Here is a 23,186-nt window from a genome sequence, read left to right as displayed (position 1 = left end):
CAGTAGGAGATTACATAGCATAATCCTTCTCCTGGAAAATTAAAATCTCCATTGCCTGATGCCTTCCTACAAAAGAACAAACATTGACATCAATTACACTGAAAATATGTTATTGAAAAGAAAAGGGGGAAATATGTTAGTGAATTCAACTTCTAACAAACACAAAAAAAATATTACAAAAAGGAAGGCATTTGGTAAACAGGTAAATTGTCATTATCACTAAAATTAGAGACTACTTAACACAATTTACATTTATTTCACTTATCCCATTTTTATATTTCCTGCATTTTTATCCATTGACTTTCAATTAAAGCAACTAAACATTTGACCTGGAGTGAAAAACAACAATTTTAATTCTATGTTGGTTGATTTACGTAAATGATTCAGAACCCACTTGAGATATATACTTTATTACCGTATCAATAAACATGATTGATTTGCAGTTCTTTTCATTGCCCTTTGTTCTTGGCATTCATCAGCACTTTCTTAAAGATTTAATCAAAATTAATTTTTGAAGTACCAGCCAGTTCTCTTGAAGTTCTGAAGCATTGTGTATTCTTACTGTGTGAAAGGTAACAGAAAGCTTACTACTTTATCAATGTTTAATTGTAGGATTGAAACGTTCACTTACAGCAATATCTTAGTGTAAATTACTGAGGAGAAAAGGAATAGTTTTTTCGTTTTCTGAAAAATCCTCACTCAAATCAAAGTTCAAGAAAAGAAGGCAGTAATGAGTTAAGCCTCTGTTTAGGTCTAAAACCTTTTTATTGATATTACAAGCAATGAGTGTCCAGAAAGTCAACTAAAAAGAGGATCCACTAATGGAAGATAGTTGAGAAAGTGGATATTTGCCACACAAAGTGGAAGGCAAGCTGAAGGGAGATTTTAGTATATATTAAGCTAAGTGCCCAAATATTGTTTATTTCTTTGGTGTAATAAAATAGATGGTTAACTGTAATTTTGAAAAAAATTCAATATGCCTGTTTTGTTTAAAAAAAGTCATGAAATTTGTGTGTTTATTCTATTTAATTTAAAGGTTTTGGTCTAGTTCAATCCTATCACTACCTAGATATTCAGACTGGTCCCCTCCTAAACTGTGAAAACACACATTGAATTCCAAGTTCATATTTGTTTCATATTTTACTTTCAAAGATATGACACTTTTAATCATGTATTACAAATATGGATGAGTGCATCAGGGAGTTCCTAATAAAATTACTTCCTGTAGACATTAAGGTACATGAAGCACTGAAGACTTATCCCATGGTAACATAACAGATAAATTGTATGGCTAGTCTCATTTTGGTGATAAGTGAACATTGCTCAACAAACACACATACTGCTTTTCATACCTTACCTGGAAAGAGGCTTTATTGAACATAGCTGTAAAATTATCTTTTAAGTTGAATTACTGAATTTGCACAAACATTTCTACATAATTAAAAAAAAATCAAGCTGTGTCATTTTTCCACTACATTTTGTTGTGCTTTTTATATTAATATTTGCAAATGTTATAATTTAATACTTATATCCCAATTACTTGCATAATCAGTTTTTTTTAACTCCTGGGGTGTGGAAAGAACATATAATAATAATATTCTTCTTTAGACAAAAGTCTTTTTTAAATGAAGTTAAAAGCTGAGATAATTTAAGGAAAAAGGTCTTCAAATTTTCATAACCAACAGGTTTAAGTGAAATTTACAATGCATTGGAAAACTGGCTGGTTAAAGGTATGATTTGTCCTCAGGTAGCTCAAAATCATTTTTACAGGTTTTTGTTTTTTTGTAAAAGTGTTTTTTAATCTTTGTAAAATAATAAAATAATATTTCACAATTTGCACAGAGTCTGACTAAAGGGCAGAGGCATATTACCCTCAGTGTTTAGAATAAAGCCAGATTTTGCAGGTCCAGTTCCGCTGTAGAGTTTGTATGCACTGCAATCACAAACATTTTCTTATTCCCTCTAAATCTAGAGCCAATTTCATTTCAAATGGAGGTTAGAGTAAAAAAAAAAAAAAAAAAAAAATTTCTCATGTTTTACCGCCTTCTGCGCTAAGTATTAGCTTAACCTTTTGCTCTGGTTGACCCATTTAATAACCTGGAAGAAAAAAATGTCGCTCCCACGTCTGGTTTCAATGGAAGTTATTCTGTAATAGACAATAAGCCGAAAGGCCATGGCTGTCTGGTCAAACAACAAATAGCTCGTCTGCATGGGCTTACGCAGCAGCTTCGGTCCTTTCTTCTTCAGAAGCGGCTTTGTTGTCTTGCCTGTAATTTGCACATTTAGGCTCTGTAGTTTGTTTACAAAATAGTTTCACACAAACCACTCTCAGCAGTGCAAGCTTCTGAGTTGAAAATTATTCAGGCTTGTTTCACTGAAGGCACTTAGTTTCCATGGCAATTTATAAAAGTTGGTGGTTTGGTTTCTTCATTGGAACAGATGACTTAATTTGGGTGGTCAAGTGGCCGCGAGCAAACTCCAATAAGCCTGTGTATTATGTAAGCCCAGGTTCGCTCTCCTGGATAGTAGTGCATGCAAAAAGAGACAGCATACAGTTACCTGGCTTAGCCGTGGGAGAAAAACAAATAAAAATAATAAAGGTAGAATGGGGATCAGGTGGGGAGGATGAATGTTTTAAATAATTCTGAGTTCGGGTTCTTTTCAAGGAAGGGTAACAACCAAAGGTAAAAGGGCCTACATTTGTTTAATTCTCTACGTTAAACCTTCTCCAAAGGCAAGTAAATGCCAGCTCTTCATGTACCCTGTTTACAGTGAGGTTTTTGTTGGCAGGCCATTAGGTTTCCATGGTAACAAGCAAACTATTCATTTGAAACAAAACCAGCCATGACTTTGTGCTTTGACAAGAATTTCTATAGCTTTTTTTTTTTTTTTTCCAGAGTTCAACCAGATGACCAGATGATGCTGTAATCTTTTCAGCCACAAAAGCACCTGAAGGTCTCTTCTTTGCTCAGGTCAAGACAATCTTTTATATGTAGCTTGGAAAATGTTATACTTCCATGATGTCTCTTTATCCCCAGTGCTTAAACATTTTGTTTTTATTATTTTATTTTGAGTCAGTAGTCAGTGGAGGAATCTTTGGTAGTTTGTTTTTTCAATGTCCGTTTACAAAGACTCTTCATGCCAGTGCCTGGTGAATCTCTTATAGCCTCTGCCAGGATAAGGTCACCTTCGAGGACTTAGGATAGAGATGAGGACAATAACTGGAAAAAGCCATATATGTACTAAGATTCCAACAGCACCATCAACGGAATCTAAAGAAAAGGAAAACAAGTGCCAAGAAACAACCAAACAGAAAATAAGTATTCCATGTAACAATCAATATAACTTAAGTGAACTAATGAAACTATTTTTGTATATGGAAAAGATTTCTGGAAAACTTTATTTTTCAGTTTTATTTATCAGCTTAATTTGCAAGAGAAGTGAAAGGAATATAACTTAAGCATTTGATAAAATAAACCTGTTTTTGGATTTAAATTGATATAAAATGATACAAAAACATGTTTCGAAGATATTTGTGTGAGTTTGTGGCAGAACTCAACCTAAGAGTTCTGCTAGCCACATAAAATCATGCACCTACAGAAGATTCTCAGAAATCCTGAATGGCCAATTTTTCTTTTTCAAGCTTCCGGAAATGTTGAAGCTTAAAGACTGAGAGAAAAAAACTACTCTTGACAAAAACTAGGAAGAAACTGTTATGGCTAGGGAAAGTAGCTACTGCAAATAGTGGATTACATATGTGTAGATCAGTCCAATATCTATAAATTAAGTAATTATCTCTTTAGCGTAATTTTTAGAAGCACTACGAAGTTCATTCAAACTAAAAACTTTCTTCCAGCAATCTGCCTTGAGATTCCTTCTACAGTTTGTATTTCACCTAAAGCCTCAAGACCAGGTGATACATCTTAGAATATATACCTTACCTGGGAATGCTAACAAAGGTAAACCCAGTATTTCATTAACCTGGCTTAAGTTGCAGAATGGCGATCACCTAGGAGAGAGCTGAGTTTTGAAAATAAGAGGCATACAGTCTCAGCTTTTGGAGGTGTGGACACAGTACTATTAACTGCCTGAGCAGGGTTTGGAACCTGAGCAGTTAGGAAGAAGCTTTTAGCTTCCAAACTGGTTTGTACTTAGACATTAACATTAATTTAATACACATAAAAAATTATTCATCAAAACAAATTTTATAAATGAGACAAATGTAACAGAATACTTCCCCATACCAAAGAGAATTTTTTTGTTTAATTAGGATTATTTGTTTCCTCTGATTTATAGAGGCTAAATAAAAATCTCTTTAATACTTATAGATTTGTTTCATTTAAAACAGCCAGATATTTCTCTGGATTTAGTAGTTTAAGAAGACATTCTATTGTGTAATAATACAGCCCCAATGGGTTTTTGTTGTTATTTCACTGTGCCTACTGTTACCACGTCTGCTTTCTTCTTTCAGGAGTAAATTATGTTCTCTTGCTTTCCCCTTTAGGAAAGTTTAATTCACCTTATTGCATTTAATTTATAATAGTTTTCAGTGATTGAATTATGAAAATGTAAATTTTCTGTATAAGATGGTAACTGTCTTCAGTTAATATGCTACTGTCACTGGTTCATGTTATGAAATCCAAAAGCAACTGCATTCCTCTCTGAGGAGAAAGCACGTTTTCCTGTGCATTGGACAAACCTGCTTGATCTGAGTACAGCTACTAGTCAGCAAAGGCAAAATTAGCCAGACACAGGGTGAAATTTTTACTAACTGTATTCCTTGAAATGCTAGGTGTAATGACAAGAAGGTAAAGCTATGAGCAAAATGGCTCATTTTTATATACAATCTTAGTTTTTGTCTTTTTACAATGTGTAGAATGGAATCAATTCAGTTCATATGAGAGAGCAGTCACTGGGTTTTCATAGAAATATTACTTTCAACAAATACACTGATATAATTTCTCACTAATTGTACTCAATTAACAAAGACTCTGATTTGCTCTAGACTAAATATAACATGGGTTTTCATGGTCCTGGTCCTTTTGTATGTGAATAATTGATGAATTTATTTTTATAAATTTAGTTTCATGGATACCTCTTTATATGATCACAAAATTGAAGATTCCAGATGGTCCTATGAAAATTCTTCAGCTGGAAGTTTGTAATAGAAATAACTTTAGACTTCTCAATATCAAATAAATAACATGAGGAAGATGTTTTTAAGAAGCAGCCAAATACATAATTCTGAGGCTTTTTACATTACTTATCATTTTTATTTACATCTCTTTTATATAAAAATAAATTAGTGGTAAAAACTAAAATTTAAAGGTATAATTAAATCATAATAGTCAAACCAGAGTAAAAGTGAAACCAAATTACTAAACAATTGACTGTGGTACAGGTAGAAGAGATTAATTATACCAGAAAAAAAATAGGGCTAAGCCATTACATACGTGTGTGTGTGTGTGTGTGTGTGTGTGTGTGTATATGCGCTGTTTACAATATGAAATTTGTTTAAATGTTTAGCAAAAGTGACACCTAGGCAATATCTTCATAAACTGAGGGAATAAAGATATATGTCTATATAAATGTTTGCTGACCATACAGATTAGCCAACTATTTTCAGAAAAGTTAAAAATATCTGATATTAATAATATCAATTAAAATATTTTAAAATACTAAATAAAAATAAACTTTTAAAATTATAACATAGTAGTTTGATTGTAATTACTTACTTTAACATCTTGTCAAACCAATTCAACAGGAGACACTTACTCTTAGTTGCCAGGTCTTGTTTTGCACATTCTCCTTCTGCAATTGATACATCATCAATGGCAATGTCACCTTCAATGCCAGGACCTCGAATACCTTCAAAAATTAGCTACAAATATGAATGAAAGAAACCTAAGTGTAGAGCTTTAAGTTGCAGATTAATTTCTATTAAGAAATTGAGGCGCAAAACTTCAAATTGTCAACAATCCAAACATCTTTTATAATTGATGACCTTTAAAATTCTTACCAAAACTAAAGTATCTTAATAAAACCAATAATGCAATAGGATATACCTTGCATAATATGTGTGTGTGTGTATATATAGTTTTACAGAAAATCTCTGTTGATTTTAAAACAAAACTATAATTAATTGAATAATATAATAAAACCTCTATTATAAATCCTATTAAATTCTATTACTTTTATTTTCTGGGGTAAGGAAAATCTTTCCTTTGAACACTATTTTTCTATAAAAGATTTTCCCCAAATTTCTATAAACATATAACACTGGTTTTATAGACATTTTAAAGAATGAATCAGTTTTGGGTTTTCTACAACAGTATTATGGGTTTTTTTTTTTTTTTTTTTTTTGAAGCCTAGAGCAAGGGTTTACCATCTCTAAGAAATTGTTTGCTCTCTTGCAAATACAGTGAATAGGTTCTTCATATTCTCCAAATTTTATAACTTACCACTATGTTTTTACTATTGACATTCTATTTTTAAACACCTGAAGATATTTGTAGGTCTACTTATCATGAGTGTTTAGTGGCAGACTTTTGAATTTCCAGCATCTAGAACAGTGGTTGGCACTGAGGTTTAATACATGAGTGTTGAAAGAGTAGATGAGTAAAATCCTCTCCCTTTATTGCTAAATTCTGCATGCAGTGACAATATAAGGAAAGTTAGCAAAATATTTTAGCAATTAATATTTCATTTTTAGAGAAAAAATAATCTTTCAGAATTTTTTCTATACCCCCTTATTTATTCCTTGCTTCCAGCTAAACCTTTAAGTCCTTTTAATACTAAAAGGCAACTTATGCATTTTGTAACTCTAGTCCCAGAAAAAACTTCTACATGTCAAAATGAAATATGTATTTGGTCTTTCCAGAGAATAATTAGGGTAATAAAGAGCAATTTTTAACATCAAGCTGATGTGTGCATTTTTAGAGAATTTCGAGCTTTATTTCATTGCAGCAATTTAGGGTGAATAACTATTTATATAAATACCAAAATTTTTGTTTTTATTTTTTGTTATAGATGCTATCTTAATGTGGTATCTTAAAGGCAAATTTGTGGTGATTTTTAGAGAACTTAAGAATCCTTTGAAAAGCAGACTTTGATCCATTGGTTTCTGACATACTACTATTACAATTTTATCAACTGTACTAATTAGTAAGTAGAGGAATTAGTTATCAACTTTGGTATCAAGTCCCTGTCCCCTGCTTAAATAGCATCTGTAAGAATAAAAACTATTTTCATAACACAAAGAAGAAAAAATTGAGTTTTTTATTATATTCAATTTCTGTAGAGAGGTTTTCCTGCTTACTTATGATGAAGTATGTTAATAAAGCGTGTCCAAAGCCATTTCTTGGAAAAACATCCTGTATAATTGAAGCCATAATAAAACTGCAGGCCAGCATTCAAATATTCTGAACCAGTTGGCAGTATATAAATGCTCAGTCCTCAGAATCAGCAATGAAGCATTACTTGGGCTGTTTGGAAATAATTACTTATATTTGACTTGAGGTTGGTGTTTTGGAAGGTACTGGGAAGTGACTAAAAAACCCTTAGATGACTGTTTAAATGACAAGTGAGAATTTTTAAAATTATCAGTAATATAAATATTCAAGAGCACTATATATGGAAAAGAAGTTACCTTAATGACTGAGGAATGTTCCACCTTGTGGATATTTGTTTAACCAGTACCTTATTGTTATTGCTAGACATTAAAATATTTTTAGCAATGTCAAACAAGACCAAAGTGAATGCATTCCATAACATTCTTAGATTAACTTATTTAGAGCAAAAATCTCTTTAAGGTCACCAAAAACTGCTCCCATAAGCACCTATGCCACTTACCTGGTAGAGAATCAGTGTTAGAATAAATAAGTGGATAAAAGAGGTGTGGGGGAGCAGGAGCCCCTAAAATACATCTGGGCTTCAGTCTACTCAAAACATAGCAGCAATTTTAATCCTGGCTCATATTACCCAACGATGAAGTCACTCACACATGAGGACATCATCACCTTGACAATTTCTAGATGACAGCAAGTGAAAGGAAACTGTTAAGACTGATATAGGGAGAAAGCTCCCGGCATGTACCCCACCGCCTGCCCATTGCCCTGGCCCACCTGCTGGTTGGCAGAAAAAAAGTACACTTCCCACACTCAATCTGGGCTGCAGCTGAAAGAAGGTGAAATGAACTAGAGGAGCTTTGGAAAACTTTGGATGCTGGTTCTGGAGAAAAAACTGGAGGAGCAGCAGAACAGATCCCAGGGCAGACTTAACCTCAGTGCTACAGGAATAATCTCATAAGCATACTACTCTCCTCCAAAAGGCATTAACCAGAGGCAGCTCAACAACTGTCAGAAGTGGGCAGAGTGACTCTCAGTCAGCTAATTTAAAGGAAGGACCCACCAAAGAGCAATACAACAAACAAAAGCAAAAATACTACTAGAGAGTCCAAATAAAGGCATAAAGGGCATCCCAAAAGCATCAAGTTAAGGAGATCAAGGAGTCTGCACCACTGAATAACACATATTCCTACCACAGAAGGTCATACCACAAAGGCAGAAAATAAAAGCAGATCAATCTAAGAAGCAGAAACAAACAAGACCAGCACCCAAAATGGGGGGTGGAGGGTGGAATAACACCATACCAAACAGAAGCAACACCCCACCAAAAGGAAAGGAGGAATTCCCAGAAGCAGGAATAAATGAAAGAGGGGTAAGCAAACTATCAGACATGGAATTCAAAAAAAATAATAATGAGAGAGCTCAATGAACTCAACAAACTCAAATAAAACTACAACAAACTCCAGGGGAACTACAAAGAACTCCAGGGAAACTACAAAGAACTCCAGGAAAGCTACAAGGAACTTATGGAGAACTACACCAGCATAAAAAATGACATAGAATCTCTCAGTAAGAACCAGGAAGAAATGGATAATACAATTTCTGAACTAAAGAACACAGTAGAATCAATCAAAAGAAGGCTAAATGAAGCAAGGACCAGATCAGTGAGTTAGAGGACTCACCGAGTTAGAAAAAAATTCCCAAACAATACAACAAAATGAAAAAACACTGAAAAAGAATGAAAAGGGTGTAAGAGAACTGCTGGATAGCATGAAACAAACAAAAAAAAAAAATCGAAACATAGGGATACAAGAAAGTAAAGAAGAGGAGCATGGGATAAAAAACCTGATTGAAAAAGTAATGACAGAAAATTTTCCTAACTTGATGAGAGAAAAAGTCATGCAAGTCCAGGAAGCACAGAGAGCCCCAATGAAGAGAAACCCCCAAAAACCCACTCCAAGGCACATAATAATTAAAATGGCAACATTCAGAGATAAAAAGAGAATCCTAAAAGCAAGAGAAAAACAGCAAATAACATACAAGAGAGCTCCGGTAAGGCTATTGACCGATTTCTCAACAGAAATACTACAAGCCAGAAGGAAATGGTCAAAAATATTTTAAGCGATGAAAAACAAAGGCTTACAACCAAAACTACTCTACCCAGCAAGGCTCTCTTTCAAAATGGAAGGTGAAATAAGGAGTTTCCCAGACAAAGGAAGACTAAAAGAATACATCTCCACCAAACCAGCTTTGCAAGAGATGCTAAAGAGAATGTTTTAAGAAAAAGAGAGAGGGAGAGGAACACAGGAACAAAGGGAAATGAATAAATACCTGTCAATAATAACCTTAAATGTAAATGGATTCAATTCTCCAATCAAAAGACATAGAGTAGCAGATTGGATATAAAAACATGACCCACATATATGCTGTCTACAAGAAACACACCTTAAAACAAAAGATTTACACAGACTGAAGGCGAAGGGATGGGTAAAAGTATTCCAAGCAAATGGACATGAAGAAAAAGCTGGGGTAGCAATACTTATATCAGAGAAAACAGATTTCATAGTAAAGGCCATAAAAAGCGACAAAGAAGGATATTTCATAATACTTAAGGGAACAATCCATCAATAAGATATCACCCTTGAAAACATATATGCACCCAATGTAGGAGCACCCAAATATATAAGGAAAATCTTGGAAGACTACAAGAAGGATATCAAAAGCAACACACTCATAGTAGGGAACTTTAACACCCCATTGTCAACAATGGACAGATCTTCAAAAAGGAAACTGAAGTTATATCAAGCATCTTCTCAGATCACAATGCCTTGAAACTAGAAATCAACCTCAAGGAAAAAACTCAAAGACATTCAAACTCATGAAGAATGAATAACGTGATATTAAATATTAATGGATTAACAATGACATCAAGGAAGAAATCAAGAAGTTTCTGGAAACTAATGATAATGAACACACAACAGCCCATAACCTATGGGACACAGCAAAAGCAGTCCTGAGAGGAAAGTTCATAGCAATACAGGCCTACCTAAAAGAGATAGAAGAATCTCAAATAAAAAATCTAACCCTAAAGCTACAAGAACTAGAAGAACAACAAACAAAGCCCAGAGCGAGTCGATGGAAGGAAATCATCAAGATCAGAGAAGAATTAAATGACATAGAGACTAAACAAACAATTCAAAAGATCAACAAAAGTAGGAGATGGTTATTTGAAAAGATAAACAAAATCAACAAGCCTTTAACCAGGCTCATCAAGAAAAAAAGAGAGAATACCCAAATAAACAAAATCAGAATCAAAACATGAGAAATCACAACTGACATCACAGAAATACAAAGAATTGTAAGAAATTGCTACAAACAACTGTATGACAAGAAACACGACAACCTAGATAAAAGGGACAAATTTCTGGAAACATATAATCTTCCAAAACTGAATCAAGAAGAATCAGAAAGCCCTAACAGACCAATAACAAAGAAGGAAATTGACACGGTAATAAAAAAACTTCCAGGCACACAAAAGCCTTGGACTGGATGGCTTCACAGGTGAATTTTAAAAAATGTTTAGGGAAAAACTAACTCCTATTCTTCTCAAACTATTCAAAAAAAGTCCAAGAAGAGGGAAAACTCCCAAACTCTTTCTATGAAGCCAGTGTTACCCTAATACCAAAACCAGGTCAAGACACACAAAGAAGGAAAACTACAGGCCAATATTGCTGATGAACATATATGCTAAAATCCTCAACAAAATATTGCCAAACTGGATCCAGCAACACATTAAATAGATCATACACCACGATCAAGTGGGATTCATCCCAGGGATGCAAGGATAGTTTAATATTCGCAAATCAATAAATGTAATACACCACATAAACAAAATGAAAGACAAAAACCACATGATCATATCAATCGATGCTGAAAAAGCATTTGATAAAGTACAACACCCATTTATGATGAAAACACTCAGCAAAATTGAAATAGAGGGAGCATACCTCAACATAATAAAGGCCATACATGAGAAACCTGAAGCCAACATCATACTCAATGGGCAAAAACTGAAAGCCTTCCCTCTGAGATCAGGAACAAGGCAAGGGTGTCCTCTCTCTCCACTCCTATTCAATATAGTCTTGGAAGTTATAGCCACAGCAATCAGATAAGAAAAAAATAATAAAAGACATCCAAAATGGAAAAGAAGAAGTAAAACTGTCATTATTTGCAGGTGACATGATAGTGTACATAGAAAACCCTATAGAGTCCACTAAAAATCTACTTGACATAATAAGTGAACTTGGCAAGATAGCAGAGTACAAAGTCAATATTCAGAAATCAAAGGCATTTTTGTACACCAACAATAAAATATCAGAGATAGAAACTTAAAAAAATTCCATTTACTATAGCAACAGGAAAAATAACGTATCTAGGAATACATTTAACCAAAAAGATAAAAGACCTATACTCAGAAAACTATATAACACTGAAGAAAGAAATTAAGGAAGATACAAATAAATGGAAGCAAATACCATGTTCATGGACTGGAAGAATTAACATAATTAAAATGTCCATACTACCCAAAGCAATTTACAGATTCAATGCAATCCCTATTAAAATACCAATGACATATTTCACAGACCTAGAACAAATACTCCAAAAATTCATATGGAACCAAAAAAGACCCCGAATAGCCAAAGCAATCCTGAGACAGAAGAACACAGTAGGAGGAATCACAATACCTGATATCAAACTATACTACAAAGCCACTGTAATCAAAACAGTCTGGTACTGGCATAAGAACAGACATATAGATCAGTGGAACAGAATAGAGAGCCCAGAAATAAACCCAGGCCTCTATGGTCAACTAATATTTGACAACGGGGGAAGGAACACAAAATGGAGTGAAAAGAGCCTCTTCAACAATGGTGTTGGGAGAACTGGACAGGGACATGAAAAATAAATGAAACTAGACCACCAACTTATACCACACACCAGAATAAACTCAAGATGGAGCAAACAATTAAATGTAAGCCGTGACACCATAAAAATCCTAGGGGAAAACGTAGGCAGGAAAGTTTCAGATATCCCACGTAGCAATATTTTCACTGATACATCTCTTAAGGCAAGGAAACAAAGGAAAAAAATAAACAAATGGAACTACATCAAACTAAAGAGTTTCCGCTTAGCAAAAGAAAACATCAGCAAGATAAAAAGGGAACCAAGCATATGGGAAAACATATTTGCCAATGATACCTCAGATAAGGAATTGATCTCCAAAATATATAAAGAACTTACATGCCTCAACATCAAGAAGACAGACAGCCCAATTAAAAAATGGGCAAAGGACCTGAACAGACACTTCTCCAAAGAGTATCCACAGAGGGTCCAAAGACACATGAAAGAATACTCAACATCACTAGCCATCAGAGAGATGCAAATAAAAACCACAGTGGGATACCACTTTACACTGGTCTGAATGGCCTTCATCAACAAATCAACAAACAAGTGCTGGCGAGGATGCGGAGAAAAGGGGACCCTAGTGCACTGCTGCATGAAGACTGGTGCAGCTACTTTGAAAAACAGTATGGAATTTCCTCAAAAAGCTAAAAATGGAACTGCCTTTTGAACCAGTGATTCCATTGCTAGGATTATACCCAAAGTATCCTGAAACCCTAATTCAAAATAACTTATGAACCCCTATGTTCATAGCAGCACTGTTTATAATAGCTAAGTGCTGGAAACAGCCTAAGTGCCCATCTGTAGATGAATGGATTAAAAAAACTGGTACATTTACACAATGGAATACTATGCTGCAGAAAGAAAGAAGGTACCCCGGCCATTTGCAACAACATGGATGGAACTAGAGAGAATCATGCTTAGCAAAATAAGCCAGGTAATGAAAGAAAAATACCATATATCACCTAATACAGGAGACTAATGAACAACACAAACAAATGAACAAAACTGAACAAGGAACAGATTAACAGTTATCAGGGGGCAGTGGGGGGAGAGAGAGTAGGGGGATAAATAGAGGAAGTATTTAGTAAAGGAACTAGTATAAATAACCCATTCACATGGACAATGAGGTAAGGATTGACTGTGGGAGAAGGTGTGGGCTGGATGGGGGCAGAGCAATGGGGGAAAATGTGGGACAACTGTAATAGAAAGAGAACAAAAATAAAAATAAAAATAAAAAAGAATAAATAAGTGGTTATTCCAACCCTCTTTATAGTGTTACTTATGGGATGCTGAGTCTTTTCTTCTGAAGATAATAGCATGAATGGAATGTTAGCTTGGAAAAAGTCAAAACTCTTAGATTTGTGTTGATATGAATCAAACAGATCGATTATGCCACAGGCTAATAATTTATTGAATGTGAGTGAAGTGCTGTCATCAGAAAATTTTCTTTTATGCAGGTATTTTAAGGGTTCAAACTGAATTAAGTGAAGATTTTTGCCTTGCAGCCAAAATTTAATTCTAGAATGAAGCGGATATAAGAATGTATTATTTGTGAAAATTTGGTATGGTAAGAGGAAACCTCCTGAGTCATCAGGAATGATCATTTTAGAAGATGAAGAGGGAAGGGAAAGGGAATAAACACTGCTCACAGAGTAGAATTCAGGTTTGCAATGTAGCTATGGCAAAGATAAAGGGATATGCTCTGTGTGCAAAGTGAGATGCTGGTGAAAAAGCTAATAAGGGTAGGTTAGAATGTTCTGCATCTGCTTACACAGAATTTAAACAGAAGCTAAAGTTATTATCCTTTTTGGAAGGGATTCTAGAGAAACAGGCTTGGGATACATGGATTTTCCATCTTAGTTATGCAGATGTGACTAGATAGTAAAACTAACCACAGTTTTTTCTTATTTAAAGTACATAATGATTTTTAATAAATTTTGTTACCTGGGGATAAGATTCAAGATAAAAGTAATGGTATTATTTTTAAAAATCAAAATTAAAATATATACATCATCAAAATGACTTCTGAAATTTTCAGAACTGTTACCCCTAGGATGATCCTGTCACTGCTCACAGCATTTCAAAACTTCTGTTACTGACTTTAAACTGTTAAACACCCCTACTTTCTCTTCTAATTTCCTTTTTCTTCCCTTCCTTTGGCCTCTCTGTGCAGCTTGATCAGAAACAACGTGGAACCTAGGTTTATACTAAAGATAAAAGCCCTGTGGCAGAGAGGTTGTGACGAATGCTGTCCCTTTTTGGGTATGGGCAGATTGAGAGGGAGTATTGGAGAGCTTTTTGTGGTCAACATCAGAGTCGACTGACCAATGTAACTGAATATGTGTGCCACTTTCCTGCTGGCAGTATGTTGACTGTAGGTGTGCAGTTAGCTGAAAAGCAAAGATACAAATCAGCAAAAATCAAAGTTTCATTTGTCTAGAGGACTGCCCATATCTAGAATATTCTCTTACCTGAATACTTCACTCCTTGGTGATCATGAGTGAATTGTTACAGTAAAAGAAGTAGGCTGATTTGTAAATCTATTATTTACATTTATTGGTACAGCTAAGGATGATACAGTTTGTCACTGTATAAAGCAAGTTGATTACTTTCTATATAAGCAAAGCAGGTGTTGCATGCATTGCATGGAAATAAATCAGGGAATGAGTAGCAGTTGTTACTAGAATGATACAAATAACTTCAGACAATCGCACTCTTGGCAGAGTTATAATCAGGGTTTTTAATATTTATTTGTAAAGCCATGACAACAGGAAATCTAATCAAATAGGCCAAAGAAATACTGTAGTCTTCCTCAGGGTCTGATTTGAGCAGGAAGATAAAGGTCCTGAGCAGAATGTTTGTTTCCTGTTAATCTCCATAGAAGATTTGCTATTCAGAAGACACAGATTGTGTTTAAATTGTCTTGACTCTCACACAAAAAAATATTTATTGCATTGATTTTTTATGCTCTGAACTTCAACAACAATGATATCTTTTAATTATTATAACAAAACTTTGTAGATTCTAATAAACTCATAAATGGCTTCCAGACTAAGACTTAAATGGATACTTTTAAAATATTGTTTTGACTGTGAGGTAGATAACAAAAATAAGATGCATAGATACTAAATTTAAGAATGCAGCATGGCCCAACTTTCAAGTGTTTATAAAAATAAATCCTTGGTGACAAACATTTTTTTCTCAAATATAAAAATAGAGAACTTTGAAATTAATTATAATATGATGTATCCCAATATGGCAGATATGACTTCTATACAATGAAAAAAATCTAAAATGCTCTCAAATTGAATAGGTTAAATTATGTCATATTTTATGAAATACCATCATGGTTCTGACTACAGAGATAAAAATATGTTCCTTTCCTCTTCTATGTTTCAAAATGCATTTGGTTTAATTGCCATTAAGAATAAATTAACAACATCTAGATGCTTGGGGAGGAAATGCTTAGGTTTAGGTCTTCTAAAAGAGGGTTCAGATTATGAAAACCTTTTCCTCATACACAACCATATTGATATTATTGAAAAAGGATTTCTTCACTGAAATGACACGTTCAAATTTTAATGTTTTCATAGTATGTAATGCAATTCAGCAAACTCAGTATGCAAGAAAAACTGCATAATTAGAAAGTTAAGTAGTTACCTCTTGGTTTTATAAATTCAAGTGGAACTTATTTGAATTGTACCTCACAAAATTACTTCGATTCATGGACTGACAGTTTCTTACATGCATTATAATGCTTTATACATAGATGCAAATATGAATACAGAGACAGAGATATAGGTGATGCTGTCAAAGCTTATATTCAAATAGAATTTCTCAGCAAGAGAATAGCTAGCTACACGCAGCACTGATGAGGAAAAGTAGAGGGGGAGTCAAAGAATACATACAGTGCACCTCTGATAATCTGACTTCAGCATTAATGGTGCCTTGTGCAAATGTTCACAACATCTTTTTTTCCTGAGGAGAAATACATGCCTTCTGATCACTATTGCTAAGGCAAACACAAAGTCCAGGAATACAGTTTGAAAACTGAGAGTATACAACGCTTGGACAAGCTTCAGGATATATGTAACTTGAACATTTTAATTATTAATTAAATATAAATTAACACTAATAATTTTACCTTTATTTTTTTAGAGAGTCAGCAAATAACTGAACCAGCCTTAACCATTACAGAGGAGACTTGAAGAAGAGAGGCAACTATATAAACCAGGTAGGTAACCGTAGCTTCTTCCCTGGAGAAGCTATACAAATATGAACAGTGAGTTTAACTTCAGAAGACTCTGCTTGTTGGATAAAAGTCCATTAGTTGGCAAAGCTTCTTATATGAAATAATTTGATGAGAGTGCAATTGTTGGCAAAGACAGAGGAAAGAAATTGCACTGTGAACTGCAAGTGGAAAGTGCTTTCAGGGTTGCTTCTGGAATCATCATCATGTTTATATAATTGCCGTGGAAGTTGGCATAGAATGCTCACTATGTATCTACATGAGTGTATGATATCTACTTAGGAGGACAATTTTTCCAGATTAATATAATGCTTAGTCAGATAAACATAAAGTCAGCATGATATAATAGAAGCACTATAATCTTTTTTTCTGATCCTTACTTAATGTCAATATTAGTGTGGTTTAAGACAAATTGTCTCAAAACCTATATCCAAATCTTGAAATGAGGACATAAGAATATAAATTCTCCAGAATTGCTTTCATCTATAACTAAGGAAATAAAATGACAATATTTTATGTATTACAATGTCTCTAGAAAATATCTAGAATATGCTATGATGGAAATAAGGTACTAAAAGCAATGGTTAAATATTTTCCTTGGTGTAAAATATAAAATATGTGATATTCTAAGACTAACACTCTTTTAATTTTACTTTTGTTGAAAATTTACCCTAATTCTTCCAAATCCAGCAACATATATTTTCATTATAAGCACTTATCATGCTAAGTTCTAGAAAAAGAGCCACAAAAGAAATTTCAGTATGACAAAACTTCAATTTACCCTGAAATGGACTACAAAATAATTTTATTTTCAGCTAAGCAAACTAATCAGACATACTGAAATAATTTTGAAAGTGGTTATATTTTCAAAGGATTATGGACCAAACTAATTAAAAGGCATGGAACTCCAAACAAATAAAACAGTGCAAATGTTTGTGGATCAGAGGTTCACAATCACTTATATCTCATTTAGAATTCCAAGAGGCAAGAGATATCCTTTCCACTTGAATTAAAGATGTCCTCGAATGCCACAAACCTACATCAAGATATTATTAAAACTTCTCACAACTTGATTTTTATGTAAATATATTTCATACAATTGTTACCATGTTTTCCTGTATTTTTGAAAAGCTTATGTCATAAAGTATTTTTGAAAAGCTTCATACGTTATAAACAATTTCTGCATCAAAATATTTTACCTGATAATAGTTCAAAGCAAGAAACTCAAAAACAAAACAAAACAAAATGTGTAGGTGTGCTTCATGTTTCTTCAATGATCAAAATCTATGAAATAAAAGAAAGTCCTTAGCCAATGGACCTAGAAATATATTGGGCTGTGAAAGAGCATAAATATCAAAATATGATTTTTATTTATCTTTATTTTCCACTGGTGATGTAAATAGTTTAGAAATGCATTTATGATTCAAAATCTTTACTTTTTGATTTCCTTCAAGCGAAGAGAGAGTATTATGAATGAGATCTAGCCTCCCATCTGAACCAACCAAATAACTGGACAGAATTTATGAAATGATGATGTTCAGGACACAAAACATCAGGTAATGAAGAATAGTGATCCCTAAAAGATGGGAATCACACAGCCCTACCACTGCCCTACACAGAATTTAGAGACCATGGTGTGAACAGACAAAGGTGGAGGCTGGTACAAAATCTGAGTTGAGAAGGTGGAGTTCAGAGTCCCAGGAGTCTAAGGCACCTGGAGTGTGCAGGGTAGAATACTGTCAAAGAAAGTGTTGCACAGAAAGAGAGATCTGCAGAGGGGCCCCCTTATGTATTCAGAGCAGTGCTGATCAGAACATTAATATGAGGGAACTATGCAAGACCTGAAAAGGAACCAGAGGGGCACATTTAAAGTAACAGTACGTAGATCACACAGGATTTGGAAAACCCGATAATCCACGGAGCACTGTCTAGAGTAGAGTACTCAAAAGATTGTTGTGAAAAAGAATTAGCCTTATACCCAACACTGCTCTGCTCACACCTAACAGTCTTTCCTTTTCCTTTTTCTTTTTCCTTTTTGTTCAATTGTAGTTTATATTCAATATTATTTTGTATTAGTTTTAGGTGTACAGCATAGTGATTAGATAATCATATGCTCTACAAAGTGTTCCCTTGACATTTCCAGTAACCCCCCTGACACCATGCATAGTTATTACAATATTATTGACTATATTTCCTATGCTGTACTTTAGATCCTCATGACTATTTTGTTACCGATTTGTACTTCTTAATCCCTTCACCTTTTTTTTACCAAGCCCCCTAACCCTCTTCCCCTCCTGGTATCTATGAGTGTCTTTCTGTTTTGTTTTTTCACTTATATTATTCTTTAGACTCCACATATAAGTGAAGTCATATGGTATTTGTCTTTTTCTGGCTGACTTATTTCACTTAGCATAATACCCTCTAGGTCCATCCATGCTGTCACAAATGGTAAGAGTTCATTCTTTTATACAGTCAAGTAATATTCCATTGTATGTATGTACCACAGCTTTGTTATCCAGTCATATGTTGATGGGCATGTGGATCGTTTCCATATCTTGGCTACTGTAAACAACACTGCAATGAATACAATGGTGCATACAGTCTTTCAAATCACTGTTTTAGATTTCTTCAAATATATACCCAGAAGTACAATCAGAGTCACATTAAAGGGAAGTCTGACAATGATAAACTGTTTCTAAGTAACTTAACAACATCCCTAAAAAGCTAAATGATATTTACAGAAAAGTATTTAGCACCTATCAAGGTAAAATTCATAGTGTCTGACATTCCATCAGACTACCAGACATGCTAAGAAGCAGCAATATAATGACTTGTAATGAGGAGGAAAAAAATACAATCAAAACTAACCAAGAACTGACAAGATCTTAAGATTAGCAAAAAATGACATTATGACAATTATAATTTTATTTTATATGTTCAAAACATTAACTAGAAACATGGGACATAGTTTTTAAAGACTCAAGTTGAGTTTACGGAGATGAAAGGTACAATAGCTGAGATGAAAAATACACTAAGTAGCACTGAAGGCAGATTATATATTTCAAAAGATATAATTAGTGACTGTGAAGACAATAAAAGCTACCCAAAAACACAAATAGAAAAAATTTAAAAATGTAAAGCCTTAATGAGCCGTGTAACACCTTTAAGGAGGCTTATACAAGGGGGGACCCAAAAACCTGGAATTATCTTCTGAAGGGTGGGCCTCTTAGGATACTGGCTTCCCCTACTAGGTGAGTGTTCTAGGAACCCATCTGTATCAGTGTACCAGCTGGAATTGTTGTGAGAGGCTGCATTCAGCTTCAGTGAGTCTTTTTGAAGACTCAATGTGTTTGCCCATTTCATAATGGTGATTTACGAGCATATCTGCCCACACTGTGCTGTGTTCTGTTTTTCACCAAAACCAGCATGACACCTCTGCCCCACCTCCTTATTCACCTGATCTAAACCCGGATGAAAAAAGTCCTCAAAGGCAAATGTTTTGCTGCTATGGAAGAAGTGAAACAAAAAATGGCAGAAGCATTAAAAAGCATCAAAATCGATGAGCCCAAAAACTGTATTGATCAGTGGAAAAAACTTCTCGATAGGTGTATTGAATCAAATGGAGAGTACTTCTAAGGTGACTGAAGTTTAAACATGTAAGAATAAGTAGACACTTTTTATAAATACATTCCATTTTTTCAGTCCTTCCTCATTTATGTGTAATTGGAGTCTTCAAAGGAAAGGAGAGGGAGCAAAAACATTTTAAAAACACTAGCCAGAAAATCCTAGTGTTTAAGTAAAACTATAAACCCACAGATCCAAGAAGTTTCATGAATCTCGAGTGCATGAAAAATGAAGAAAACTAAACAAAAGCACGTCACAAATTGCTCAAAACTAGTCATAAAAAGAAAATCTTAAATGCAACCAAAAAGATGTCACATTACATATAGAAGACTAAATGTAATAGTGTTAGCAAATGTGTTGTTGGAAACAATGGAAACAAAGGCAGCAGAACAGCATCCTTAACCTTTCAAAAGGAAACACCAGAGTACTATATACTCAGAGGAAATGTCTTTCAAAAAATAAAGGTGAAACAGACTTTTTCAGAAGTACAAAAGGTGAAAAGAATTCATGTTTAGCAAATCCACACTACAATATATATTAACTGAAGTCCTTCAGGCAAAATAAAATTGATACCAGCTGGAAACATGGTTCTACAGAAAGAAACAAAAAGAACCAGAAATAATAACTACTTTGTGCACCAACTATGCAAACCCACTCTGATTTCTCAGTTGGAATGAGAAGAGCTGATTACAGTGAAGTTCTCTAAAGTCTGACTCATTGGGAATAAAGCTTTATTCGTTTGAACATTCTTGAACATCTGCTTTGAATATTTTTGTAAATCTCATTATGTGAATTTAATATGTAAATATGGAGGCTATGGAAAACTTGTCATTTGTAGTGAGTAGTATAATGTTTTGCTCTGAATTTACACTGACCACATGCTTCCTAGTAACAACAGACTAACATCTTGAATCCCTTTCAAATCTTCAGTTCTGGGAACGGGATGAAATGGACTAAAACTGGTCAAAATCAGAAAGGAAAGCAATTCCTTTCTCTAAGATTGCAACAGTAAACTTGGAGCTGGCACTCTGCTTCTTGTCTTTTCCCTTCATTGCTTGTTTTGAGGCATCCACGCCTTTCTGCATTTTCCCTGTTGCAACACCCTGAATAAAGAATTTATTCACTTGCAAAAACAAAACAAAACAAAATAAAGCAAAACCTATACCTTTTCCACTGCAAAAAAGGATATAATAAAATAACTATTTGCACTTATAATTTAATATCTGCCTGCATATCATCCTATTAATTCTGAATAATGAATGATTTAGTTAAGATGGTGGTTTTCCCTAATTTCTTTACCATATTATGCAAATTTCTCAACAGTGGATACTCTCTGTAATGACTAGTGCGCTGGACTCAACCTTCTTTTCAATTTGAGTAACACTGTCTTTAAATTCTGTGGGCACCAAGCTTTTCTGGATCTCCTCCCTTTTAACTCTAAAAAACACAACAGGATCAAATTCCTCTTCAACAATTTATGTTAATGATTATTTAGCGTTCTGCATGGTTCCATCCTTTAAGCACTGTTCACTTACGTACATTCTTCCTTGGGAATATCAACCACTCCCGTGGTTTTAGGTAGCACACAAAACCTAGTGGCTCACAAATGTGTACATTCCCAATGCTTCAGGTAAACACATTCAACAATATTCCTTAAAAAGATATTCCACAGGCATTTTATATGAACATGTCCAAGATAGGAATAACAATATTCTTCTCTAAAGCTTCCCTCATCTCTTCTGGTTACTTCCCAAATTCCCAACATAATTTAAAAATCATCCACTTTACTTTAAACCACTTCCCTAGATTTTCCCTTTAACATCTTTTATGGTATCCTACCTGTTTTGCCAGCTAATTTTACCTCCTTATATTTCATATAACAACCTGAGTAATGTAGTAGGTCATCCCCTGATAAAATTTTCAATGACTCCCCACTGCCCAAACTCCCTAGATCCCTTAACCTCATCTCACACAGTCTTTGATTCATTTTTGGTAACCAAATTCCAGATAAACATTTCTCTGTTTCTCTGGCCAATCCTGTGTTATATGACCTTGATAACTTTGTTCACTCTGAACTCTGCAGCAATATCAATGCTTGTCCTTTCTCTGATTTGCAATCTCTCTTTTCAGTTCAGGTTTCACCTCATAGTCAATTAGCTTTTCTTCATTCTTCTCCATAATCGTTTGGGTTAGGTATGCTCATGGAACTTTGTGCATATTTCTGTTAATTCAATTCTTGCAGCATGTGATGTATGTGTTTAGATGCACATGTATTTCCATCATCCTGAGGTAAGCAATAATTTTTAAATCTTCAAGCAGAACAGTGTACCTGGCACACAGTAGTGGCTCAATAACTATTTATTGACCTGTTTTCAATGACAAGAAATGATTGTCCTGATGGTGCTCAATAAATAGTTATTCAATTGATGTTTATGTAAGTAATGGATTATCCTAAAGATAACATTAATATAACTATTCTCTTAAATAATTTACTCTATACATATTTGATTTAATAATTTTGTTAGCAAGGCAGTCATATACGAAGCAAAAATATATCTAGAAGAACAGCAACTTTTTAAAATGAAGGGATCTTTGATGCCTATATATGTATGCACATTAAATATTAAGTTACTTTTTTTATCAGTAATGCTCTGGAATTCAGTCTCCACAGTTTAATTGGGTTTAATGATATATTGCCATAGATTCAATTTTCACAACTGTATTATCTGTCATAGAAACAAAATGATTCCGAGGGTCTGTGTTTTCAGTAGCTTTTATGTGTTTGTATATAATCAGCTAGTCTTACTGCATTATTCTTTACCATTGTGAAGAACTGTATGCATTTTTATCATCCTGGTTAGATTGAGAAGTACAATTTCTAAATAAAAGCCATTAGAATTTTAAAGATTAGATTAGAAGAAAAAGGATATTTCACCAAAAAAAAATGCCATAAGTGGAGCTTTCATATTTTCCATATTCTTACAGTTTAAGCCATGGAACAC

The 23,186-nt window shown here is 34.0% G+C and overlaps 1 protein-coding gene across 1 annotated transcript in view; it reads right to left on the bottom strand.

Annotated features, from left to right (window-relative positions):
- Nucleotides 1-2,013: 2,013 nt before the first annotated feature.
- Nucleotides 2,014-23,186, bottom strand: part of MDGA2 (MAM domain containing glycosylphosphatidylinositol anchor 2) — an 849,851-nt gene continuing 828,678 nt past the window's right edge. The window contains exons 16-17 of the mRNA XM_090270100.1: nucleotides 5,776-5,881; nucleotides 2,014-3,272 (exon numbers count right to left, since the gene is read on the bottom strand). Of these exons, the coding sequence (XP_090126226.1) occupies nucleotides 3,184-3,272; nucleotides 5,776-5,881 (195 nt within the window). The 3' untranslated portion in view covers nucleotides 2,014-3,183. The remainder of the gene's footprint in view (nucleotides 3,273-5,775; nucleotides 5,882-23,186) is intronic.

The sequence above is a fragment of the Furipterus horrens genome, unplaced genomic scaffold (assembly GCF_987537825.1).
Source record: "Furipterus horrens unplaced genomic scaffold, mFurHor1.1.pri manual_scaffold_3, whole genome shotgun sequence".
NCBI classification, from domain to species: domain Eukaryota; kingdom Metazoa; phylum Chordata; class Mammalia; order Chiroptera; family Furipteridae; genus Furipterus; species Furipterus horrens.
The sequence above is the reverse complement of the archived record's forward strand: the minus strand, read 5'-3'. Positions and strand labels throughout refer to the sequence as shown.